Raw genomic sequence first — 21678 nt, forward strand, 5'->3', positions numbered from 1 at the left:
CCCAGGCAACAATCAGAACAAAAAATTAATGTTCTCCCATGTTCTTAACATGTGGATTCACATTCAATCCTATACACTTCATTATTACTTTTGTAGTTTACAAAAATATTCATTTGTACAGTGAGGATGAATCTATCAGAGGTAACTGTAAAGTTATATTATTGAAGGAGGCATTATCTTAGGAAATTAGCAGGAAAAAAATGGCACAAACATAGAGTTAATAATAGAAGAGTTTCTAGAATAATGAAGACCCATGCAGAATCCCCAGAGCTGAAAGTAAGGTGGTTGAGAAGGTAAAAAGCTCGTCTTTCATTCTCTTCATTTCCACTCTAATCACTAGGCACCTAATTGCTCTACTTTTAGGAGAGTAACTGCAAGGCAATGAAAACAACTCTCTCTTTAGGAAATACCGGTTTTTTAGGACAACCGATAGGTTTCAGGGGAAACCCTTAGGGAAAAGTGCTACTCTTAGGTCTTCTCCTAAAATGGGATTTTTGAATGTTAGCTTATTTTATATTGTGGTTAAAAAGAGTAGGTGTTCAATGCAGAATATCTAGAAAGAATGATCACAAATTAGCTAAGAAAGAGAATCCTGTTGTGTTTCCTTTGCTCCTGAGTCCCTAGTTCTTAGCCAGGATCCCCGGGAGGACTGTGTTCTACAGAAGCTGGGATTGGGCTCTGGCAGCAGCAGGTCATCATTGTGTCACTCTCCTGCTTTCTGTCACCAAACAGCCAGTGTAGACCCTTAGGTGTCAGATTAGCAAAACAGCTCCCAAAAGAATTGTGCTCTTTGTTCCAATCCTGACTCTACCACTTACAACTGTGTGATTTGGGAAAGTCACTTAACCTGTTTGTGTTTCAGTTTCTATATGTGAAATACGAGATGATGATGTTTTATATCTACTTCATGAAGTTGTGAGAATTCAGCACGATGATACACGTGAAGTATCAAGGATAGTCACTGGGAATTCTCAGTACCAAATTAGTACTAAGTAGCTGTGGTGGTACTGGTGATGGTAGTGGATGCTCCATGTTGGTCCATGACCAATTCGTAAATCTTGACTTCTGTTTCCTGGTTGTCTCCCCATTTAGGAAAAACTACGCCAACTAAGAGATACCATTATTGGGAAGAGGCCAGAAGAAGAAAATGTCTATGGTAAGTAAAATTGGCCTATTATTCAAACATGCTAGAGTGATGAAGTGGAAAATGCAAGGACTTTGGAGTCAAGCAGGCCGGAGTTCATATCCACACTCCGTCACTTCCTGGCTGTGTAACCAGCCAGTGTCTTCAATCCCTGGTACTTAGGTTCCTCATCTGCAAAACAGGAATAATTACACATATCTGAAAGTGGTTTATAAGTTTACAGATACGATACTTTCACCTTCTCTGACCCATAATGGACATTCAGTAGATGCTAGTTACTTTTTTCCCTTTGATTTTGATGTGAGTTGCAAAAATGATGATTCTGCTCCAGTTGCATTTATATATGAGCCATTATAGAGCATTAAATTTTTAAGTAGTCATACGTTTTTAATAAGGTAGAGTAGTCTCAATACAGTCACTTCTCACAATTGTCCACACGTGGACCATTTTAATTTGTAAATCTCCGGTTGCCTTCCCCTACAGCCAACATGCTTCTTGGCAATGCAGATTCCCCTCGCTAATAATTAACAGTTGCTCTCTGATGGTGCAGCGGGGTAGGGGGTGGACTCATCTCAATGTTAACACAAACCAAACATTATTAAGATGGTAAATCCTCTCCAAAGATAAACAACACATTCCAAAATTGAAAATAAATATGTTCTCACTATCGGACCGCTTTTTCCCTAAGTCCCTACTTTTGCACAGATAATTAAAAAATAACAACCATTAGCAAAGCTTGAAAGCTTTCCTCTCTTCCATTTTCAACACTGTTGCACAGCTTTCAGCTAGTGCTTCATGTGGAAATTCACCCTGTCAAAATCCATTTTCTTTTCATATTACTAGGCTGTTATCTACTTTCCCATAGTGAATTCTTCAAGCTCTCTTAGAAATGTTTCCTAAAAGAGAAATACTTTCTACAATAATTAAGGTCACAAACATGGGACTAATTTACAGATTACTGAATTCTACAGACTTCCACTCTAATGTAGAATAAGATGAAAATTTTAAAAAGTATAAAATTACAAAATATATAAATAATTTTACTAAGTAACATTAAGTAGTAGTAGTAGCAGCTCATATTTACTGACTACCTACAATACATTTAATATTACCAAGAATTTTAGGGGAGGTGTTAACCAGATTATCAGCTTTTCAGGTGCTTTGTTGATGTACCGAATGAGTGTGTAGTGGGGCTTGGGATCATTCTTTGGTCAGCTTCACCTCTGTCTTGGATATGGTTCTAATTGGTTTTTGTTCTTATTTATTATACCCCTGACTTTACCGTTCCAGGGTTTGGCTGGCACTAATGGCACTAACTGGGTCTGTTAGTTCTCTTCCTGAATACTTGCTCTCCGATTGGGGAGGAGAGATGCCAATGGTTAGGGAAGACAAGATCTTGGGCTTTAGTACCTGACTGCTAATTGTTTAATTATTTTACCTCTACTTCCCTGTTCCACTTGTCAGGGAATTTTCCTAGCTTCTTACTAACTTGCCTCACATACTACTCAGCAATAACTAGGAATACTTACTATTATAAACAACAACATGAATTAATCTTACAGATATTATGCTGAGTAAAAGATACTAAATGCAAATACCTGGCTGGTGTGGCTCAGTGGACTGAGTGCCAGCCTGCAAAACAAACGGTTGCCGGTTCAATTCCCAGCCTAGGGTACATGCCTGGGTTGTGGGCCAGGTCCTCAGTAGGGGGCGCACCAGAGGCAACCACACATTGATGTTTCTCTCCCTCTCTTTCTCCCTCCCTTCCCCTCTCTCTAAAAATAAATAAATAAAATATTTATTAAAAAAAGAAAGGAAGATACTAGACACAAAGAAGTACATACTGTAAGATTCCATTTATCTCGCATTCTAGATGAAAGTAATCTAACAGAGATGGAAATCAGGTCAAGTGTTATCAGGAGCAATGGTAGGGTGAGGACTGATGTAAGGGGGCATAAGAGGATTTTCTGTTGGAGAAATTTTCTCTGTCTTAACTGGCTATATATATTTGTCAAAAGTATATACTGAAAAATGTTTGAATTGTACAGTATGTAGCTATTACTGAATAATGTTAACTTTAAACAAAGGAGTAGCCCAGGCTAAAACAATATCATAGCAGAATAGCAAGCTTTTATTAAATGTCAAACATATCTAAAATCATAATATTTAGAAACAAGCAACAGGAGGAAGAAAAAGTATTAAAAGACATGATTTCTCACACTTAATGGATGGAGGTATTTTTTAAATCAGATTGTGAAATTTCATGCTCACCTTAAAGATACATAGTTAAACCAAAAAAAAGGATGACTTAAAATAATATTGAACAAAACTCAGTAGAATGTGTTGTTTTTTTTATCTTCTAGACAGGCTCACCATTGTGCACCATCCAAATGGTAAGTGCTTGGTATTTATTGAAGGATTTAGGACTAAAACAAAGCACATGGTAAACCAATTTCAATATAAATTAAACCTAATATCATTAGGCAGAGCAGTGTAAAATCTCACATAGCTTTTGTATTTATATGCAAAACCACTTGGCAGTCAAAATAAATTGTGAGATGGTTCTAGAATAGTAACGCTAGAGGCATTGTTATATAGTAAAAGAAGCTTATACTTTGAACCCTGTTTGGCTTGGCTCTCTACAACTTACTAGTTGTGACCTTTGGCAAGTCACTTAAGCTCGTTAGATCTCAGTTTCCTTCTCTATGAAATGTGGATAAGAATTCTACCATGGGAGTTGCTGTGAAGATGTATGTAAATAAGAGCAGATGTTTGATGAATGGAAGTTATTGATAGAGCAAATGAAATTGGAATAACACTTGAGAGAGTGATTCACTTCAGTGTGATGGAGAGAAATGTGCAGAACGTTGGAGGGCAGAGAGAAAGGAGAGGTCAGCCATGCAGCTGTGGGATAATCCAGAAGCAATTGGCTCTGGCTGGAAGGAAAGCACTGGCTAGAACAGAAGTGAGCAGTGAGGCTGCGACGGAAAGGGGAAGCCTGTGGTAAAAGCAGGAGGGCAGTGGGGACTAGTAGGGAAGTTTTTTTCTCAAAAAGTGTATTTTGCAACTGGCAAACCCTAGTAAATGGAGAAAAGAAAAAGAGGAAAAAGGTGTAATCACAAATGGAGGTTGTTTTTCCGAGGTGTTAGATTGTTTCTGAGCTGAAGTGACTCTTCAGTACCCTCCTCAAGTTAATGAGTATGGGAGGAGAAGTAGCAGACTTGCCCAGCACGGCTTCTCAGTGTGCCCTTGGATCGCGTCAGTGGTTTTCCCTTTGCCCATAGCTTCCCCTTCGCATATATAATTTTTAATGTGCTGAATAAATGAATGATTAAATGTGTAAATGACTAAAGAGGTGGTAACAGAGTTTGTACTTCTAGGTAATGAAGGTGTTCACAATGAAAATACTACATATAGCATACCTTTCGGCAATAAGGTAGGTTGTATTTGTCTTAATTTTTTGTAAAATGGAAAAAATAATTTTGTTGAGAAAGAACATAAGAGCTTTCTATCCTGGCTGTGCTTTGAAACATACCGAAAATGTGAGTAAAATAGGTTACATAACCATTTGTGTGCAAAAGCTATGAGCAGTAACTTAATTAACTATTTGGAAAAAAGCAAAGAAGGAACTCGATCTAAGGAAAAAGGCATTGAGGCCAAAGTGAGGTTTAATTCCACATGTAGGGACCAAATAAATCTTAGAGGTGGTATGCAGGCTGAGTCTACGTGAACCACAATGTATACAGTCTTTAAAGTCTCCACCTAGGAAAAAATGTAACCCACAATATTGTTCATGTACATATGTACTACTTCACATTGTAGAGGCGACTAAAAATAAATTCCTAACAAGAAGCTCTAAATACACTAGACAAAGACAGCAGCAATTGAAAACCAAGACCAGTTCAAAGCAACACTGATAATGTCCTGTACAGAAACTTTTCTTCATAAAAATTGTTATTCCACCTATCTACATATAAGATGCAGGGAATTTGCAGTGTTACTCCAGGTCATGTGGCAGCTGGATTTCCTGCAAAAAAATCCAGAACTGAAGCCCTTGTTAAGTTCTCGTAATAAGCCAATTTGTGTACCAAATCTTAATAACCCGTAATTTCTCTAATGTTTCAAATAAATCATCAGTAATCTTAAAAGCCATTCACTCTTAAGAACTGATCGAAGTATTTGCATTTCTGGACCATTCTGTGGCCCACCAATGGGCCATAGGCCTAATGAGCAGCCTACAAATTATATAGACTCATTGTTAGACTCATTGGCTATAGCAGAATTACGGGATACCACCTAGGCCCAGGACTTTATGAAAATATCTTTGTGAAACAAAGATCCTTCTATGTGACCTAAAGGACTGTACAATCATGCTCCGTTATTTTGGAGTAAGATTTTGAATAAGAGAAAAGAATACAAATTCCCAACACTTGGGCTACTCTCCATCAAGATGAAAATAAAATTTGAAGTCAAGGACTGTGATGCAGTTGAGCTTTACAATGATTGGCTCCTTGTAAAAGGGAGGATTTCTTGTCAGTTACCTTGACACAGCTGGGTTTTCATGACTGTGAAAGGCAGCTATGACTTTTTCATGTTTCTTTGCTCAGCTTTAAAAATGGAGAAATGCTAGCTAGGTCTTTATATATATATTTTTTTTTTTTCTTAGCATCCTGCTCGACTCCAAGTTGAAAAGGAATTTGGTTTCTGTTACAGAAAAGATCACTAAGGAAGGTAAGAAAAAGAGCCATGTTTTTTAAAAACCTAAAGTAGGCTTATTAGGGACTTGAAGGAATCATTTGTCTAGCAAACAGAATAAATATTTCATTTTCTTCTCCTGAAAGAATCAACATGTGTATTTTTCAAGCCAAAGGTGATTGTTCCTTAGAAAGATTTATGTATGTGGGTGACTTTATGCTAGCTAATCAATTTCAATTGATGATACATTATTCACTAATGCATTTCCTGTGATCTCGTTTTCAGGTTATTGTAATGAAACAAGAATCTGCAGATACTGTGCTTTCTGCATGAAGCAAGCTTGCGTTTGGATGGCCTGCTGTCTTCAGGGCAAACGTATATTGTGAAAGAAAAAGCAGTCCTCTGGATTTCAGATTTTATTATTGCCACAATTTATAAACATTATATCTGCTTCAGATGGATATATCAAGACTAAAATTGAATGCCAGCATTCCTTGAAAATAAAATTCTTGCATTTTACAATGCAGTTTCCACTGAAGCAACTATTTTCCATTTTGAAAATTGAAGGACAACAAGAACAGCAACATTAAATGCTCTGTAGCAAAGTTATTGGACCTCCTTTAGGCACTAACCTTAATAAATTACTCCTCCAGCCTGAGAATAACAATGAAGACACAAATTAGTTCGGTACATATTTGCCTTTTGAGTGACTGGTCCATTTTCTGAACTTCTCACATTCAAAACTATCTATTATTGTTACATCATGTTTTCCAAAACCTTCCTTTATTTAGTGCTTATTTGCATGTAACCCTGAACATTATTTTTCTAACTTTTTGTGTCTCATGTTAATATATATTTCTATATCCTATATACCTTGGTAAAAGGCTTACAAATTCATCAGCTTATTTCTTAGACACATTTTTACTAGCTTAGAATAGAAAATGGTTTTACCATTCTATGATTTTCATCAACAACTGCTGCAAATAAAATGAATGTTTAAAGCTGTGTCTGACTTTTCAAAACCAATGCATGGGGAAATAAATCAATGCATGGAAATTAACCACTAAATTCTTCTGCTTGCCAGTTTACAAAGTGAGAAGTCTACCAAAATTATTTGGAAATAAGTGACCTTGAGTCATAGGACAAAAGCCCCATTTCGAGCCCTCTTTGCTAGAGCTTTCTGGACCCCCCAAAACATGACTGACTCTTCTTTTATGAGCCTTTATCCTCAGGACTAGAAAATTACTGGACGCGCCCTGAAGGTGCAGAGGCTCCGAGGAACTTACAAAACAGGGCGTGTCAGACCACAACTACCGGACACTGCACCCAAAGACAGCGTCGAGACAAGCTGCAGCCTACACAAGTCCAACCGGAGCATCCTGCTCTCCAACCACCCCAACCACCTGATAAAAGCTCACAGCCCCCACCCCCCAGGGCTGGGGCATCTCCACACGAAGCCCCTCTGCCCCCTTGGAAAATGAATAAAAAACTTTGCACTTTCTTCTGGTTCTGAATTCTTTCACAGCCCACACCACCACCACCCTAACACTGGTTAATGTCCCTGCGTAGGGCCCATGCAGTAGAATAAACGCAAATGTTGTTTGTCTAGCTTCTAAACGAAGATAGGAATGTTTAATTTTTTAAAGTGATTCTGTAAAATATTGATTATAGGTTTCTCAAGACTATTAAGATTGTCAAATAAACCTGTTTTTAAAATAATACAGTTTAATCCCTATAGAAGCTGATTTTGATTATTATATTTGGAACTTCAGCCTATAGTTTCACATCCGAACTTTCACGAAACGGCATGCTGGGCCCTCATTTCTGTGGGCTGCCACACCCAAACAGTTAGGGAAAGCAAGGGGAAAGCTGCCTGCTTTTCTGTAATTTTCTCCATCTATAAAATGTAAATGTATACATCATCTCTAAAGTCAAAACTTCCATATTAGCCTGTGACCGATGCCTACAATTGCACCATTAGCTTTAGTCTTATTAAAAATGTGAAATCCAGTGACAAGTAAAATGTTAACTTTCCTAATTATAATATAATTAGCTCAGTTCTTACCTGAGACTCAGTTAAGGGTGGACACGGGAGATAAGGCCTGAGTGTTAATCAGGTCTCTAACATAGACGGAATCTAAATTCAGGATCTGTAAAATACTACCCTTATGAACTGGGCTAACTTACAACAAAACCAGGGCAAAGAGCCCATTTAATAGTCTCTGTAGACACACTGGCCCTGGAAATCTTACTCCTTTGTCATCACAAAGAAACACGAAAAAAGAAACCTAACACTTCCCGGGCTTCCTGTACCATGGGTCATCCCATCCTGGCTGATTAGGCTGTGCCGGAGCGAGAACGTTGGTCAGACAAGGTTGGAGCTGGAGGATCAAAACGAGTCCATAGCATGCCTGTTCTTGGAAGGAAGAGATGAAACGTAGAGAAATGCAAAGGCAGAAGAAGGGTAGCCCAAATTTCGAAATGTTCCCAAATGAAACTGCTCCATAAAGAAGCAATATTTTTAATCTCTGGGCTTTATTCTTAATATGTAGAATACTGGCCACAAGATTCGAGTCATACAACAGAAGCTTTGCCTTAGTGATGAAAAGTCAGAGGACAGAGTGGAGGGGCAGGGATGTACACAAGAAATGTGTGAACTTTCCCCAGAGGTTTGGGGCATTTCTCAAAGAGCCCTAGTCACTGCCAGGAAGGAAAGACCTCCGTGAGAGGCCTTGTGAGGATTCTGTGCTGAGTCCAGAAGACTGAGCAGCCTGTAGCTAATATACCTTATCTTTTTCTTCATCCCTTCCTCAAATCAGATTTGTTTTGAGAAATGAAGCCATCCTCCCAACTTTAGCCAAGAGACAGACCCTTCCTCGGGTTCTTAAATTTACCATGACTCTGACTTCTAGACAAATACGCATATGAACAGGTCCTGAATGTTATCAAAGGAATTTTATGTTTAATTAATTCCCTTCTTTTCCACCAGTCAATTTTCTAGGTAACAAAGAGGAAGCATCTAGACCAGTGGTTCTCAAATGAGGCAATTGTGTTCTCTTTGCCCTGTACGCTTGGCAATATCTGGAGACATTTTAAATGGCCATGACTACAGAGAAGGCAGTCCAGGCATCTAGTATGTAGGGACAAGGGATGCTAATAAACATCCTTTAAGATGCAGGACAAAAAAACTTTCCACTCCAAAACGTCTGATACAGACTACAGAGTAAGATGTTAAATTTGTTAAAACAAAAAGTTAACTTTATACAGAATGTTCTGCAAGTGGAAACCCCTATGAGACCATAAATGGAAGTCTTTATTTTAGAATACATATGGCTTAAGTTTGAATGGACCTTTAAATACTCAAAAGAATGGCAGACTGTAATGCATTTTGATAAATCAAACATTAGATTATTCCACCAATGGAGACTCCAAGTTTAAGAAAATAAGACTGTTCTCAGTTTTTTTCTAATGAGAATGACCTTGTAACTCATGTTATTCTTATACCCTATTATGCACTAACCTGAGTTCCTTCTTGTTTCCTGTAATGCTCAGGGGGTCTGATTTTATTGGACTCACCCGAATTTTACTGCGTATTGCTTTTCTAAATGTGTGGACGTTCCGGAGAGAGATCTGCATCCTGAGCCTGACCTAGTGGGTCCTAGTGCGGAGCTGGCCCGCCGCCCGAGGCGGCCCTTTGTGTGGCTCTACCAGCCAGACCCGCGGTCCGCTGCCTCGTGTTGTGGGGCTGACCTCTGAGGACAAGGACTAGTACCACCTAAACAACAGCAAAAGGCAAGATTCTCAATACAACAGACCTCAGATTTATACATTTATATATCTTCAAAATGCAGGTGATCATGCTTCTTACATAATTTTATGGGTGTTAAGTGATGCTGTGTCATAAACAAGCAGGACAGTACTGCCTTCCAGGGCATGAGCTCCGAGGTTAGACAGACCTAGTTTGAGTATGGGCTCAGCTGTGTCCTACCTGTTAGATCACTGATAAAATGGGGTTAACAATACCAACATTAGCCTAGTTTGAGAATTAAGTGTAAGGAGATGCCTTAATTAATTTATCATTCAAACAGGTGAAAGGAAGTATTGTTAGTAAGTATAATGGAAAGCAGGCATGAGCCAAGACAACCTCAGGCATAAGTTGGATATATGGTCATTTTACTAAAATGTGTGTGCTTGGAACATTTGACTTGGAGTAAATTGTCAATGAAGTTAGCTTGCAAAAAATAATCCTCTTTGAAATGTGAACAGTGTCGGCCCTGAAGCTGACTTGTTATCTCACTGGCTCTTAAGTACAGCTTCATAGCATACAATTCACATCCATATTGTCATTTTTTAAAAATGAATTAAAAAGCAATAATTACAAAAAATGACCACCTGGGTCACCCATAAGCATCAGAAGCCTCGAGTGGAAAAATCCATCAGCTGTAACACACTGTAGTATTGTTTCCCAAGTTGTGTTACAAAGACTCACAGGAACTACATTAAAAAGGGGTGTGTGATCCAGTGAGCCCAGGGGTCGTATATATTTCAGTCCCTTTTAGAAGAGCGCATTAAATATCCACATACTGAAGGTTAAGTAATCCTGCAATAAAGAAATCTCTCCAGTTTTGAAAAGACTGGCTTACATTTTTTGTATACCATGAGCTGGCATCATTTTTCACGTCCTGGGAAAAGAAACAGGGACTGAAGGATGCGTGCAGTGATGCGCTGAGATGGAGCCTGAACCCTGGGTTCAGTGGGAGACTGTCACGACCGATTAATTCTGTTTCCCGCGGACACCGGAGCAATGGGGTGAGGGGAGTGGCAGCTTTCAGGATTTGCCCTCAGTTATTTAGCATAAAGCAAAAGATTAAGTTCTAAATTTTGCAAATAATAAAAATCAACTTTAGTCAAAGTAAAGATCACTATCTTCAAGCCGATGAACAAGTAAGCTCCTCTCCGAGTAAAACACTAATTTGTTATAAGATACTTTGTGTGTCTTCAAATGTATGTGAAGCTTCGTTCCACTCAGAAGTGGTGTAAGATCATTCAGAGACGCCGTGCACTGAAATGTGTCAGATGCTGAAGCCAGGTCTGAGTCCATGCAAACCAGGGGCATCACTCAGATTGCCTTTTGCCCTGGGTAGCAACAGCTGACCCTCGGAGAGAAAACAGGGCTAGCAAATCAGCCAATAATCTCTAATGGATGGCCTCTTTCATTTCTCAAGGTAAAAATGAACATGTATCAGCTATGATAAAGGTGCTACAGTTTTCTCCCAGCAGTTTCTCTTTTCTTCATTTGAGCAAAAGAAAGACGAGGGATTCAGTGTAATGTGAACTGATGCTGTTCTAGCATTTAAGGCCGGCACTCCGTAAAAGCATTTACAGTCACATTAGGGAGCCTTATGCATCCTTGGCAGACATCGACATTTGTCATAATGTTGTAAAATGAGGTGTTCTGCAATTCAGACATGGCAAGTCATGACCCGTACCTCCCAATTCTTCCGCACCAGCAGACGTGGGGATTCCCAGCAGATGAGTCATTAGCGGTGACAAAGAAGGGCAGCAGATCAGCACGTGTTCTCCTCATCTTGGCTTCCATATTCTGTGACACCATGACTGAGATGTTTTCACTTTATTTTATGTTGCTAAGAACATTTAACATAAGGTCTACCGTCCTAGCATATCATTAAGTGTACAACACATCACTGTGCTTTATACGTACAATGCTGTACAGCAGCTCTCTAGAGCTTATTTTGACCGGGATGTTTATAGACCTTCCCAGATAGATTTCGGTCAAAATTGACCTTTTTGGTTTTAACAAAACACCCCATCTATCTATCACTATAAAAACTAGCTGCTTCCTCACCTATCTGAAAAAGATAACAGAGAAGCAAGCATGATGCTTTCCTAAAGAATAAGCCAGTTCTTCAGGCAGAAAGCAAATGTCCACAAAGATCCTACTCATTTCAGCCTCTGAAATGGAAATGGGAAAAATATTCTTTGGAATATGGCAAAAAAAATTATTTCAAGAAAAGAATAGTTCAAGACTGCAGAGAATAGCACATGCAAAGACCCTGTGGCAGAGGAATCAAAGAGCATCTGAGAAACCAAAGTCCAGTAAGATGAACACAGAGAGGAAAAGAAAACGTAGACTGCGAGAATGATCCATGCAGGGCAATATTAAAGATTCTGGGTATTTTCCAGAAAACGATGGAAGTCATAAATGAGTTTCAAACCAAAAGGATTTTCTACAGTAGTTCCCCTTTATCTGCAGGAGATATGTTCCAAACCCCCAGTGGTTGCCTGAAACTACGGATAGCACCTAACCCTATATATACCATTTTTTTCCTACACACATATACCTACCTATGTTAAAGTTTAATTTATAAATTAGGAACAGTTAAGAGATTAACAACAATAACTAATAATAAAATAGAACAACTATAACAATATACCATAATAAAAGCTATATAAATGTGGTCTCTCTCTCACTCTCTCTCTCTGATAACCAGTCTTATAAGTGAGATGGCTACTGAGCGACCGACAGGCAGCTTATGCTGCATGGCGCACAGGGCCAAGGATGATTCATGGCCTTGGTGGGATGGAGAGGACGGCACCAGATTTCATTGGGCTACTTAGAATGGAAAGTAATTTAAACTTCCAAATTGTTTATTTCTGGAATTTTACATTCACTATTTTCAAACGGCGATGGACTGTGGGTAACTGAACCGGCAGAGAGTGAAGCTAGGGATAGAGGGGACTACCATCTTTGCATTTTGAAATGAATGCTTCAGCTGCACTAGGGACAACGAACTGCAGAGAACCAGGTAGGTACCAATTGTCCAAGTACAAGGACTCATTCTTAATTTTGAAGCTAGGTGTATTCTATGTTATGTAACATACAGCCACAAATTTAGCGGCTTAGAATAATACATTTCTTATCTTAGAGTTTCCTTAAGTCACGAACCTGGCCATGGGTTAGCTGGGTCCTTTGCTCAGTGTCTCACAAGGTTATAAACAAGTTATCAAGCGGGCCGAATTTTTCTCTGGAGGCTCACGTGGGGAATAATGTACTTCTGAGCTCACTCCGGTTATTCACAGAGCTCCTTTCCTTGTTGCTGTGTAACTGAAGGGGCCGTTTTTCTGCTGAAGGTCACCTTCAGGTCCCAGCAGCCTCCTGCAGTTACTTACCACGTGAGCATCACCAATGTGACTGCTTACTCCACCAGGTCTCTGCCCTCAGGGTGTACAGGGTGAGGCAGTCCTTCATTTAAGGGCCTTTGCCTGATAAAGTCAGCCTCCTCTAAGATAATACGACTTTTTATTATCTACAATTTAACTGATTTGAGACCTTAATTACATCTGTAAAAACCCTTCACTTTGCCTTATTCTGTCATCTAGAAGCAAAGGTCCCACCTATCCCCTAAAGGGGGAAAGACTAATACCAACAGTGGACACAAGGGGGCAGCAATCATGGGCACCACCTTAGATTTCGCTTACCACACCATAAAACACTTAAATTTTATATTACAAGCTATTGAAAGCAAGTTCCAGGTACCAGCATGATCTTCCTACACAGATTTTTATCTTTATTTGTTATTAAGAACATTGCTAAGCGAACATTCCTCTCCTTGAGAGATCCATAATGCTTCTCTGTCCAAGAAATGTGAATATCTGGTATTCCTTTGCTATGTTTCAGAAAATGGCAATGTCTCCTCTAGTTTTTTCTGGTCCTGTTTCCACCCACGTCTGCTTTTACATTTCTGTTTAGCTAAATAGTTTTCTCCAACATCACCATTCCCTCACTATAGATGCGCTTTTGGTGTTAGAAACAAAGAAACAGAAGCCAAAAATGAGTGGTGTAAATAATACACTGTTTGCATGACTTTTTTGAATTTAGCAAGTTTCATTACATTTGCCAGTTTAGAGTTCTTTTCAGAATTATAAAGACTCACCATGGGATCCAACATTGCTAACAATGATAGCCAGAAAACTACCAAAAATTCCAGAAAAGTGAAATTTTAGCATCTAACTTTTAAATCATTTGTGGTAATCAAAATGAAGTTTTAGATTCTATTTAATACTTGAAGCACTATTTCTTAGAACATCCCAATGGTAAAAATCTAAGAGTCGGATAAACCTAGTTTTGAATCTTCTCCCATCTTTGCTTCCTTCTTTTCCGTCCTTCCTTCCCACTGCCCCCATTTGTTTGTTTGTTTGTTTGTTTGTTTGTTTATGTCTGTCTGTCTATCTGTCTCTCTATTCTTGTTCAAAGCCAGGCATGGTTTTAGGTGCTGAGATAAACATTGAACAAGACATTCAAGGTCTCTACTCTCTCATTGCTTACATTGTAGTAAGGTTTGAGGAAAACAGATAATAAGCAAACAAACAAAATAACAAATAAAAAATATCAGCGAAATGATAAGTGCTATGCAAATAGAAAAAGTAATATAAAGTGATGAGAAAGAAAGCGACGGTGGCTTCTTGAGTTTAGGTGCTCAGCAAAAATCTCTTTAAGACATTTTTTGAACTACCAACAACACAATCAAAGGGGTTCAGCCATGACAAGAGAAGCAAGAATAGTACCGAACACAGGAAATAGACCCAGTGCAGAGGCCTCCGAGGTGAGGATGAACTGGACATTTTCTGCAAATGAGAAGATTAGTGTTATGGTCTAAAATACATCCCCCCGAAAAAATACCAGAGTGAAGTCCTCCTAATCCCCAGTATCTCAGAATGTATTTGGATACAGAGTCTGTACAGAGGTATTTAAGTTAAAATGTGGTCATCAGGGTGAGTCTTAAACCAGCGTGACAAACAACACAACCAGAGTGGTAGTTCAAAGATGGGCACTCTACCAATTACCTATTCCGTAGACATGACAGAGAGAACACCCGCAAAATCTCTCTGTTCGGCACTGTGAGCCTGTATCTCACAAGTATGTGGGCGCTCAGCTGCTCTGGACTGAGCTCCTGCCTGTGACTCTTCTGATCTATGGGTTATGTAGGTGGCTCTGCTGGTCTTGAATGATTTGTTTACATATCGGGGGGGCAGCTGGCCATGCTAACCTAGGATGGCTTGGGCTGGGGCTTCACAACTTGCCTCTGTACTAAGTGCAGCCCTGGCACAGACCCACAGCAACTGCAGGGGGCAAGACAAGGAGAGCAATTGCCTAAGTTCTTTTCCTGTTGTTTCAAGCCTCTGTCGTTGCCACATTTATTTCATGCCACTGCCCAAAGTAGGTCACATGGCTGACCCATAGTCAATGCAGAAGAGAAGAAAAAGTTATATGGCAAAGAACGTGGATACATGGAGAGGGGAAAATCGGTCTCCCCTACAGATTAATACAATCAATCTACCACAGATGCTTCTTTAATCAGTTTATTCCATTCAAATGCATATAAAACTACAGAAGACAGCTATGTAATAAAAAGAAAAATCACAATTAAAATGATAATGACATGAAGCAGTATTTGCATCTCTATTATATATAAAGATCACATTCAAATTTATAAGAAAAGCATCAAGATGCCAATGATAAATTCCCAAAGGACAGCAACAAAGAGTTCATTTAAGAAGAAATGCAAGCAGTGAACAAATACAGGGAACAAAGGTTTACCCTTATTTGTGATCAAAGACACCAATTAAAGCTAACCTAAGATAGAAATTACACTTAGTATTAAATAAGCTCCCCCCAGAAAAGATTTGACCAAGAGCACGTGAAATTAATGAGACCTGACTCCATGGGCACATAATATGGCAATATACAGAAAATACAGCAGCAGGATTTTTGTACTTCTTTTTCTCTACCTCAGCTATTCACATGGCTCAACCCCTTACTTCATTCAAGAATCCCCTTAAAACTCGCCTTCTCAGAAAGGCTTTCCCTGACATCCCTACCTAAACAGCTTATCTTTTCCTCTCCTTTCTCAGGTTTCTCCATAGTTCTATCATTATCAGGTATGTAATGGTTCATTTATTGCCTGTCTCCCTGGCTAAAATAAAACCTCCACAGAGTCAAAACTTCATCTACCTTTGTCACAACTTTGTCACCAGACACAAAACAATGGGCAGCACAAGCACTGAAATATTTGGTAAATCAATGAATGAATGATTGAATAAAAAGAATAACAAGACTACACATTTTCTTTTTCATACATTTTAGCAGTGTAATCATAAGGAAAAATTCAAAAGAAATAAAACCTTCATGCAATAAGATGTTTATTAGTGCATTACCTGTAATAACAAAACAGTGGAATCCATCTAAACAACAGGGTTTGGGACATTTATTAATACATTTATTCAACAAGTGGGTTGTTACTTTTTTGAGCATTCACTATGTGCTAAGCATTTCTCTATGCCTTCTTACATTAAATTATATTTTAACGGAACTAGCCACTAAAGAAACCGGTACATACTGTAAGGAAAAACAATGATAAATGCTGGGACGAGATAAAAATCAGGAAAGGACAGGTAGTGAGAAAATCGGAGACCACTGAGGGTTTCCGGAAAGACTTCTCAGAGGGTATTAATGAACTTGATTATTATGAGGCCTGTGCAGAACAGAGCTCACAATCCAGCATGTTAACTGGAATGCCACATTATAGAGGATGTTTTAATAATTATGTAGAAACATACATTCATGGAAGCATGAGTTGGAAAAATCAAAATAATTCCCTGAGGTGTCAAAACTATGGAAACTTTTAATTTTCAAATTCTTTAATGTACTGTTGCATCATTTCTGCATTTAAAAAAGTAATAGGGGAAGAAAAAACAATTTGGAGCAAGGATCAATAAGAACTAAAACCTTGGGAGTACAATGCTCAAAACTGCCTCTGGAAGAGCCTGCTACCTGCCTACAAAATAGCTCAGACGTAAGCTCAAACTCCGACGTTTGGACATTCTACCAGAATAACCACAGATATCTACAGCTCGCTTCCTATTTCAGTATCAGCTGCTGAGAGGCCCTCTATAATCTTACAGCAAGGAGTTAGAAGTTATTTCAGTGGCATATTTTGGCATCAATTTTTAGGATCAATGATGAAATAAGAATTCCCCTCACGGTATACTTTCTGCAATAGTAATTTCAAAAGCACAAATCTCCGTTTTCCCAAAAATTTATTCATCCTTTTTCTTTTCTTAGTCTGTATACAAATATGATATAGATACATCGGACCTCCTCATACTGAGGACATAGGGTGTGATAAACTGTTTAGCATTATTAAGAAAAATTGGACCACTTTGGCTACTCATTTTGAAGGGAAATTGTTACAGGGCACCCTTCCATGTTAGGAGGACAGAAGGAAGGGAGTGGCACCTGACTTCCTACGTGACTTGTTTTTTCCATCACAGTTAAGGGTCCTATATGTATGAAAATCATGGGAAAACTTAAAAAAAAAAGTAGAAAAAGTAGAGAATCTTCTGAGTCCCGGTGGCTAGCTGTTACATAGAATTGGGGAGAAGGCGCCTTGCTTTATTCCCGTGCAGCTAGAGCTGAGAACTCAGTAGGTCACTGGTGGATGGAAGTCATCTTAGGACAAGCAGTATTTTCACCAAGTCGTCAGCAGCAGACATAGCAAAGGCACATGTGATAGAGCATGATGACGAGGACTCCACAAAATAACTACAAAGACGCTAAAGAGTCCTCTAGGGGAAATGAAAACTATCACAAAGTATCCCAGTGCGACATCATTAGCACGCCCAGATTAAAATGGCCTCGACAGTTTAGATAATATTTGAATTTGACAAGTTTTACCAACATACTGCTGCTCTGAGCCATCTAGATTTTCTGGTGAACACAAACTACTCATGCTCCAGCAGTCATTCATGGTTGAGGTCATTAATTATAACGCCTATACCTACTATTTTAAAACCATCTTTTCTCTTCCATTCATTTTGAGGAAGAACAAAGACATTTCAAGTATTTTTTCAATGACCTATACAAATTCAAAATCCTCTGTGTGAAAGTGAAATGACCGTCAGCTCTGAAATAACTAATAACTGCCACTTGTAGGTTGTCTTCTCCTTGCCAGCCACTATCCGAGCAACTTTCCCTACATCACCTCTTATCTTCACAGCCACCTTAGATGGTTGGCATCATAGCTTTCTAGATTTCCAAATTGTTAACTGTTTCTTATTGGTATTCCTTTCAGTACTGGTGGCCAGTGGGTAACGTAGAAGGCAGTACACAATCCTGTTCATTTATGAACTTGATGACCTTTCTAGTCCTTGAGAAACTGATCATTTTTGTTTGGTGCCATAGTCTTTACCTTTCTGCAGCAATCATTTGTCATATTGGGCTAGCCAGTATCTGAATCCCCCTCCCTTTTCCTTTTGGCATTGCCATCATCCTTTTAAAAAAATCCGAATTGACTATAGTCTGAACAGGAAAGCAATTCCAACTTACTTACTTCCACCGTAGCCTCCCCACTTTAAAGGCCAAAGATGATAGAATCTCCTTCAATCCACAATTGGTACATTCAGTTTCCTAAATTCAATGAATTAGACTCATCCCTGGGGTGTTGAATCAAAAGTTGAAGTCAGATTAATCATGTGTGGGTATAACAGAGATCCAACTGTTCCTACAGCATAACCTTGGCTACAATTCTGCCTGCTCATCACCTAGAGGACCCCTGATTTCTGTCTGTTCTCTTAGCTCAGTCCTCCAGTATCCCATTTATTATCCCACTCTCCATTATCTTCACAACAAATTCCCATTTGCTCAGAAAACCAAGGTCATTTCTGTGCTTGTAAGCAACACCCTAGATTGGAGAAATTAAAATATACCGATTTTGGATTGAATGTGTTCCCCCAAAATATGAAGTCCTAACCCAGAGTGCCTGTGAATGTGACCTTATTTGAAAAGGATCTTTGCATTAATCAAAAGAAGATGAGGTCATACTGGAACAGGGTGGGCTCTTAATCCAGTATGGTTGGTGGACTCATAGGAAGAAGAGAAAGAGGCACACAAGAGGAAGAGAGTGCCTTGTGAAGACATAGACACACGATGGAAGAACATTACTGAAGTGTTGCAGCTGCAAGGCAGAGAGGCCAGGATTGCTGACGAACCTCCAAAGACAGGAAGAGACTAAGAACGAGTCCTTCCCACGCATTTGAGAGGGAGCACAGTCCTAGCAACATCTTGTTTTCAGACCGCTGGCCTTCAGAACTGTGAAATAATACACTTCTATTGTTTTAAGCCCCCAGTGTTTGAAACTTTGTTACAGCAGCCCTAGGAAATCTGAAACAAATTATTACTAATGACAATTATAAACCATTAGTCATATTATTTGCTCAAGAAACTCATTATACATCTGTAACATCATATGATGTTTTTCACTTACCAACCCAAAGTTCTGCATATAGTAAGCATATAAATAAGAACCCAATTATAAACTTCTGATTAAAACAGACCTTCCCCCCAAAAAAAATTCTTGAAGGAACTGGAGGTAAACAGACACCTTACATACTGAAGAAAAACCATTCAAGTGATAGAGGATTTTCCACTAGAAACACGGAAATCAGAAGGAACTGACAGAACATTTTCAAGTGCTGAAATAAAGGAACTGGCAATCCATACCAGCAGAAATACCTGCAGAGATAAAGGGAAAATCAGGCATTATGAGAGGAAGGAAAATTTAGCGAAATTTTGCCAACACAACTAACCTAAAAAAGAATTCTAAAAGTTTCCCAAACAGAAAGTGAACAATAAAAGAAGAAACTTTGGCATGTGAAGAAGAAAGAACATAGGCAATATTTGGAAGGATCGTTGGGCAAAACTGAGCACATGGTATGTGTGATCCCTCTGTATTATGTCTTACAACCACGCGTGAATTTAAAATGATCCTGAAAGAAAATGGTTAATTTGAAAAGAAAAAACCAGTTAGTACATATAAGTGTGCACGAGAACAGGAAGCAGAGGGCCGAGTGGGAGTACCCTAAGAAGTTAAGTATTTTCCTTTACACTTTCTTTTCCCCAACACTTTACTCATCTTGTTATCTACTGGATAATAAAATGTCCCTCCTATCAACCAGACCACTTTCTGAATACTCTAAAAAAGGGGTCCCCAACCCCCAGACAACAGACCGTTACTGGTACACGGCCAGTTAGGAGTCGGGTCACACAGCAGGAAGCGGGCTTGCATGTAATGAGCTTGAATCACCCTGAAACCATCCCCTTTCCCCCCAGGCCATGGAAACATAGTCTTCCACGAAACTAGTCCCTGGTGCCAAAAAGGTGGGGTGCTGCTGGCCTAAAATATTTGCCAAAATAAGTGATATCGTGTCCTTGACAAACCAAGAGTTAGATACCTACAGAGTAACACAAGGATTTTAGGAGCTCTTCATCTTCACCCTGACAACACTATCGCCACCCTGAAATGTACGGAAATAAAACAGGGTGACTTTTTTTCAGTTCTATTCATATTCAATTTACTGTGAATGATTAAGACAGGTAAAATGAAAGTATTAAAACAGAAAAGACACAGAGATATTCACTAAAATGAATATATCCAGAGGGCTTAAAACTGTGTTGCAATTGTCTTAAAACTTGTCCAGACAACAATAAAGTAATTAAAGTAGCCAATGATTGGGTCTTTGAAATTTCTTAAAGGTTTGTTGTATCTTATTTGACAAACTCAAATCTGACTGCACAATCCTGGGCAAACAAACGTGTTACAGGCATCATGCTAGCATTTTATTTTCTACTGGGGTTTTCACTACATATTAGCTCCTAAGTCATTTCAAAATTCTTCAGATTTCTTTCCGATAATGTCATTAAATTTATCAACTAGATAGAAGCAGCCAAAAGCATTTCTTGGTCTTACGTTAGTCCTGGCCATGCCAAATATTTCCACAAGAATACAGCACGAATCTCCCACATTTATCACGGCATCTGTGCCATGTTTGTTTCCGCAGGCCAGAGGAGAGGAGAAGAGTTCTTCTGTTGGTAAACTGGAAGTCTAAGAATTACACTCACCATCTGGGATGGCAGCTTTGACAAGAAGACAGGTCTATTCTCCTCACTCCATTTACCAAAATAAGGTACCACCATGCAAAGACAATGACCTTGGTGATCTGACTGAAATAAAACCAGTGGGGATGAATACCGTCATCGAAGCGGCTGCATTTATTTACTGTGACGTTCAACAAGCTTCTGGAGTTTTTAGAAAAAATCTCACGCACACATTTAGCCTATACAAACAAGAAGTTACATAAACCCAAGATAATTGAGGCAATTTATATAGGGCACACACTTCGTGGTGTATAATATTATAGTCAACTTGTAAGTAAAGAAGGCAACTAACAGAAATAACTTTTCTAGCAAAAACACTTATGTGGTTTGCAGAGTTCTAAAATACCAGTCTTTAAATATGTACTAGTCCACCAAAGCACCAAAAGGAGAATAACAAACTAAATACAGAAAAATATGTCCTCAATTTAAAAATTTGGTAAGGAAGTAAGATGAAGACCAGCTTCCATTTGTGCTGTTGTAAAGAATCAACTTGATTTCTCCAGCATTATTATTGCATAAACTCCATTAAGGAATACAATTTCAAATAAAAAATTTAGGTTCACCTAAAGCCATTGAACAACGAACTCAATGGTAATACTTCTGTTATTTAATCCCTAAGTGCTAAAAATACTCAAACTTTTCCACTGCAGAATCTTCCCTGTTTTATAACAGAAAATAGCGTATTTTTAAGGCCAGATGGGCAACTAGGAAGCATGTTAAGTGGCTGCCTGAGGTCATAATCAGAACAGAGACTCTCAAGAGCTGCCCCTTATGGAAATAACACTAAATCAGGTTCCTTCCTGTCAGCCTAGGGTCTGAATAACCT

General features: G+C 38.9%; 1 protein-coding gene across 2 annotated transcripts in view; it reads left to right on the top strand.

Moving 5' to 3' along the window:
• Positions 1–7340, top strand: part of BANK1 (B cell scaffold protein with ankyrin repeats 1) — a 295632-nt gene extending 288292 nt beyond the window's left edge. For both annotated transcript variants that reach the window (XM_053923371.2, XM_045183792.2), the window contains exons 13-17: positions 1093–1156; positions 3508–3537; positions 4525–4580; positions 5811–5875; positions 6125–7340. In XM_053923371.2, the coding sequence (XP_053779346.1) occupies positions 1093–1156; positions 3508–3537; positions 4525–4580; positions 5811–5870 (210 nt within the window). In that variant the 3' untranslated portion in view covers positions 5871–5875; positions 6125–7340. The remainder of the gene's footprint in view (positions 1–1092; positions 1157–3507; positions 3538–4524; positions 4581–5810; positions 5876–6124) is intronic.
• The last annotated feature ends 14338 nt before the right edge of the window (positions 7341–21678 follow it).

Source organism: Desmodus rotundus, chromosome 4 (assembly GCF_022682495.2).
Source record: "Desmodus rotundus isolate HL8 chromosome 4, HLdesRot8A.1, whole genome shotgun sequence".
NCBI lineage: Eukaryota > Metazoa > Chordata > Mammalia > Chiroptera > Phyllostomidae > Desmodus > Desmodus rotundus.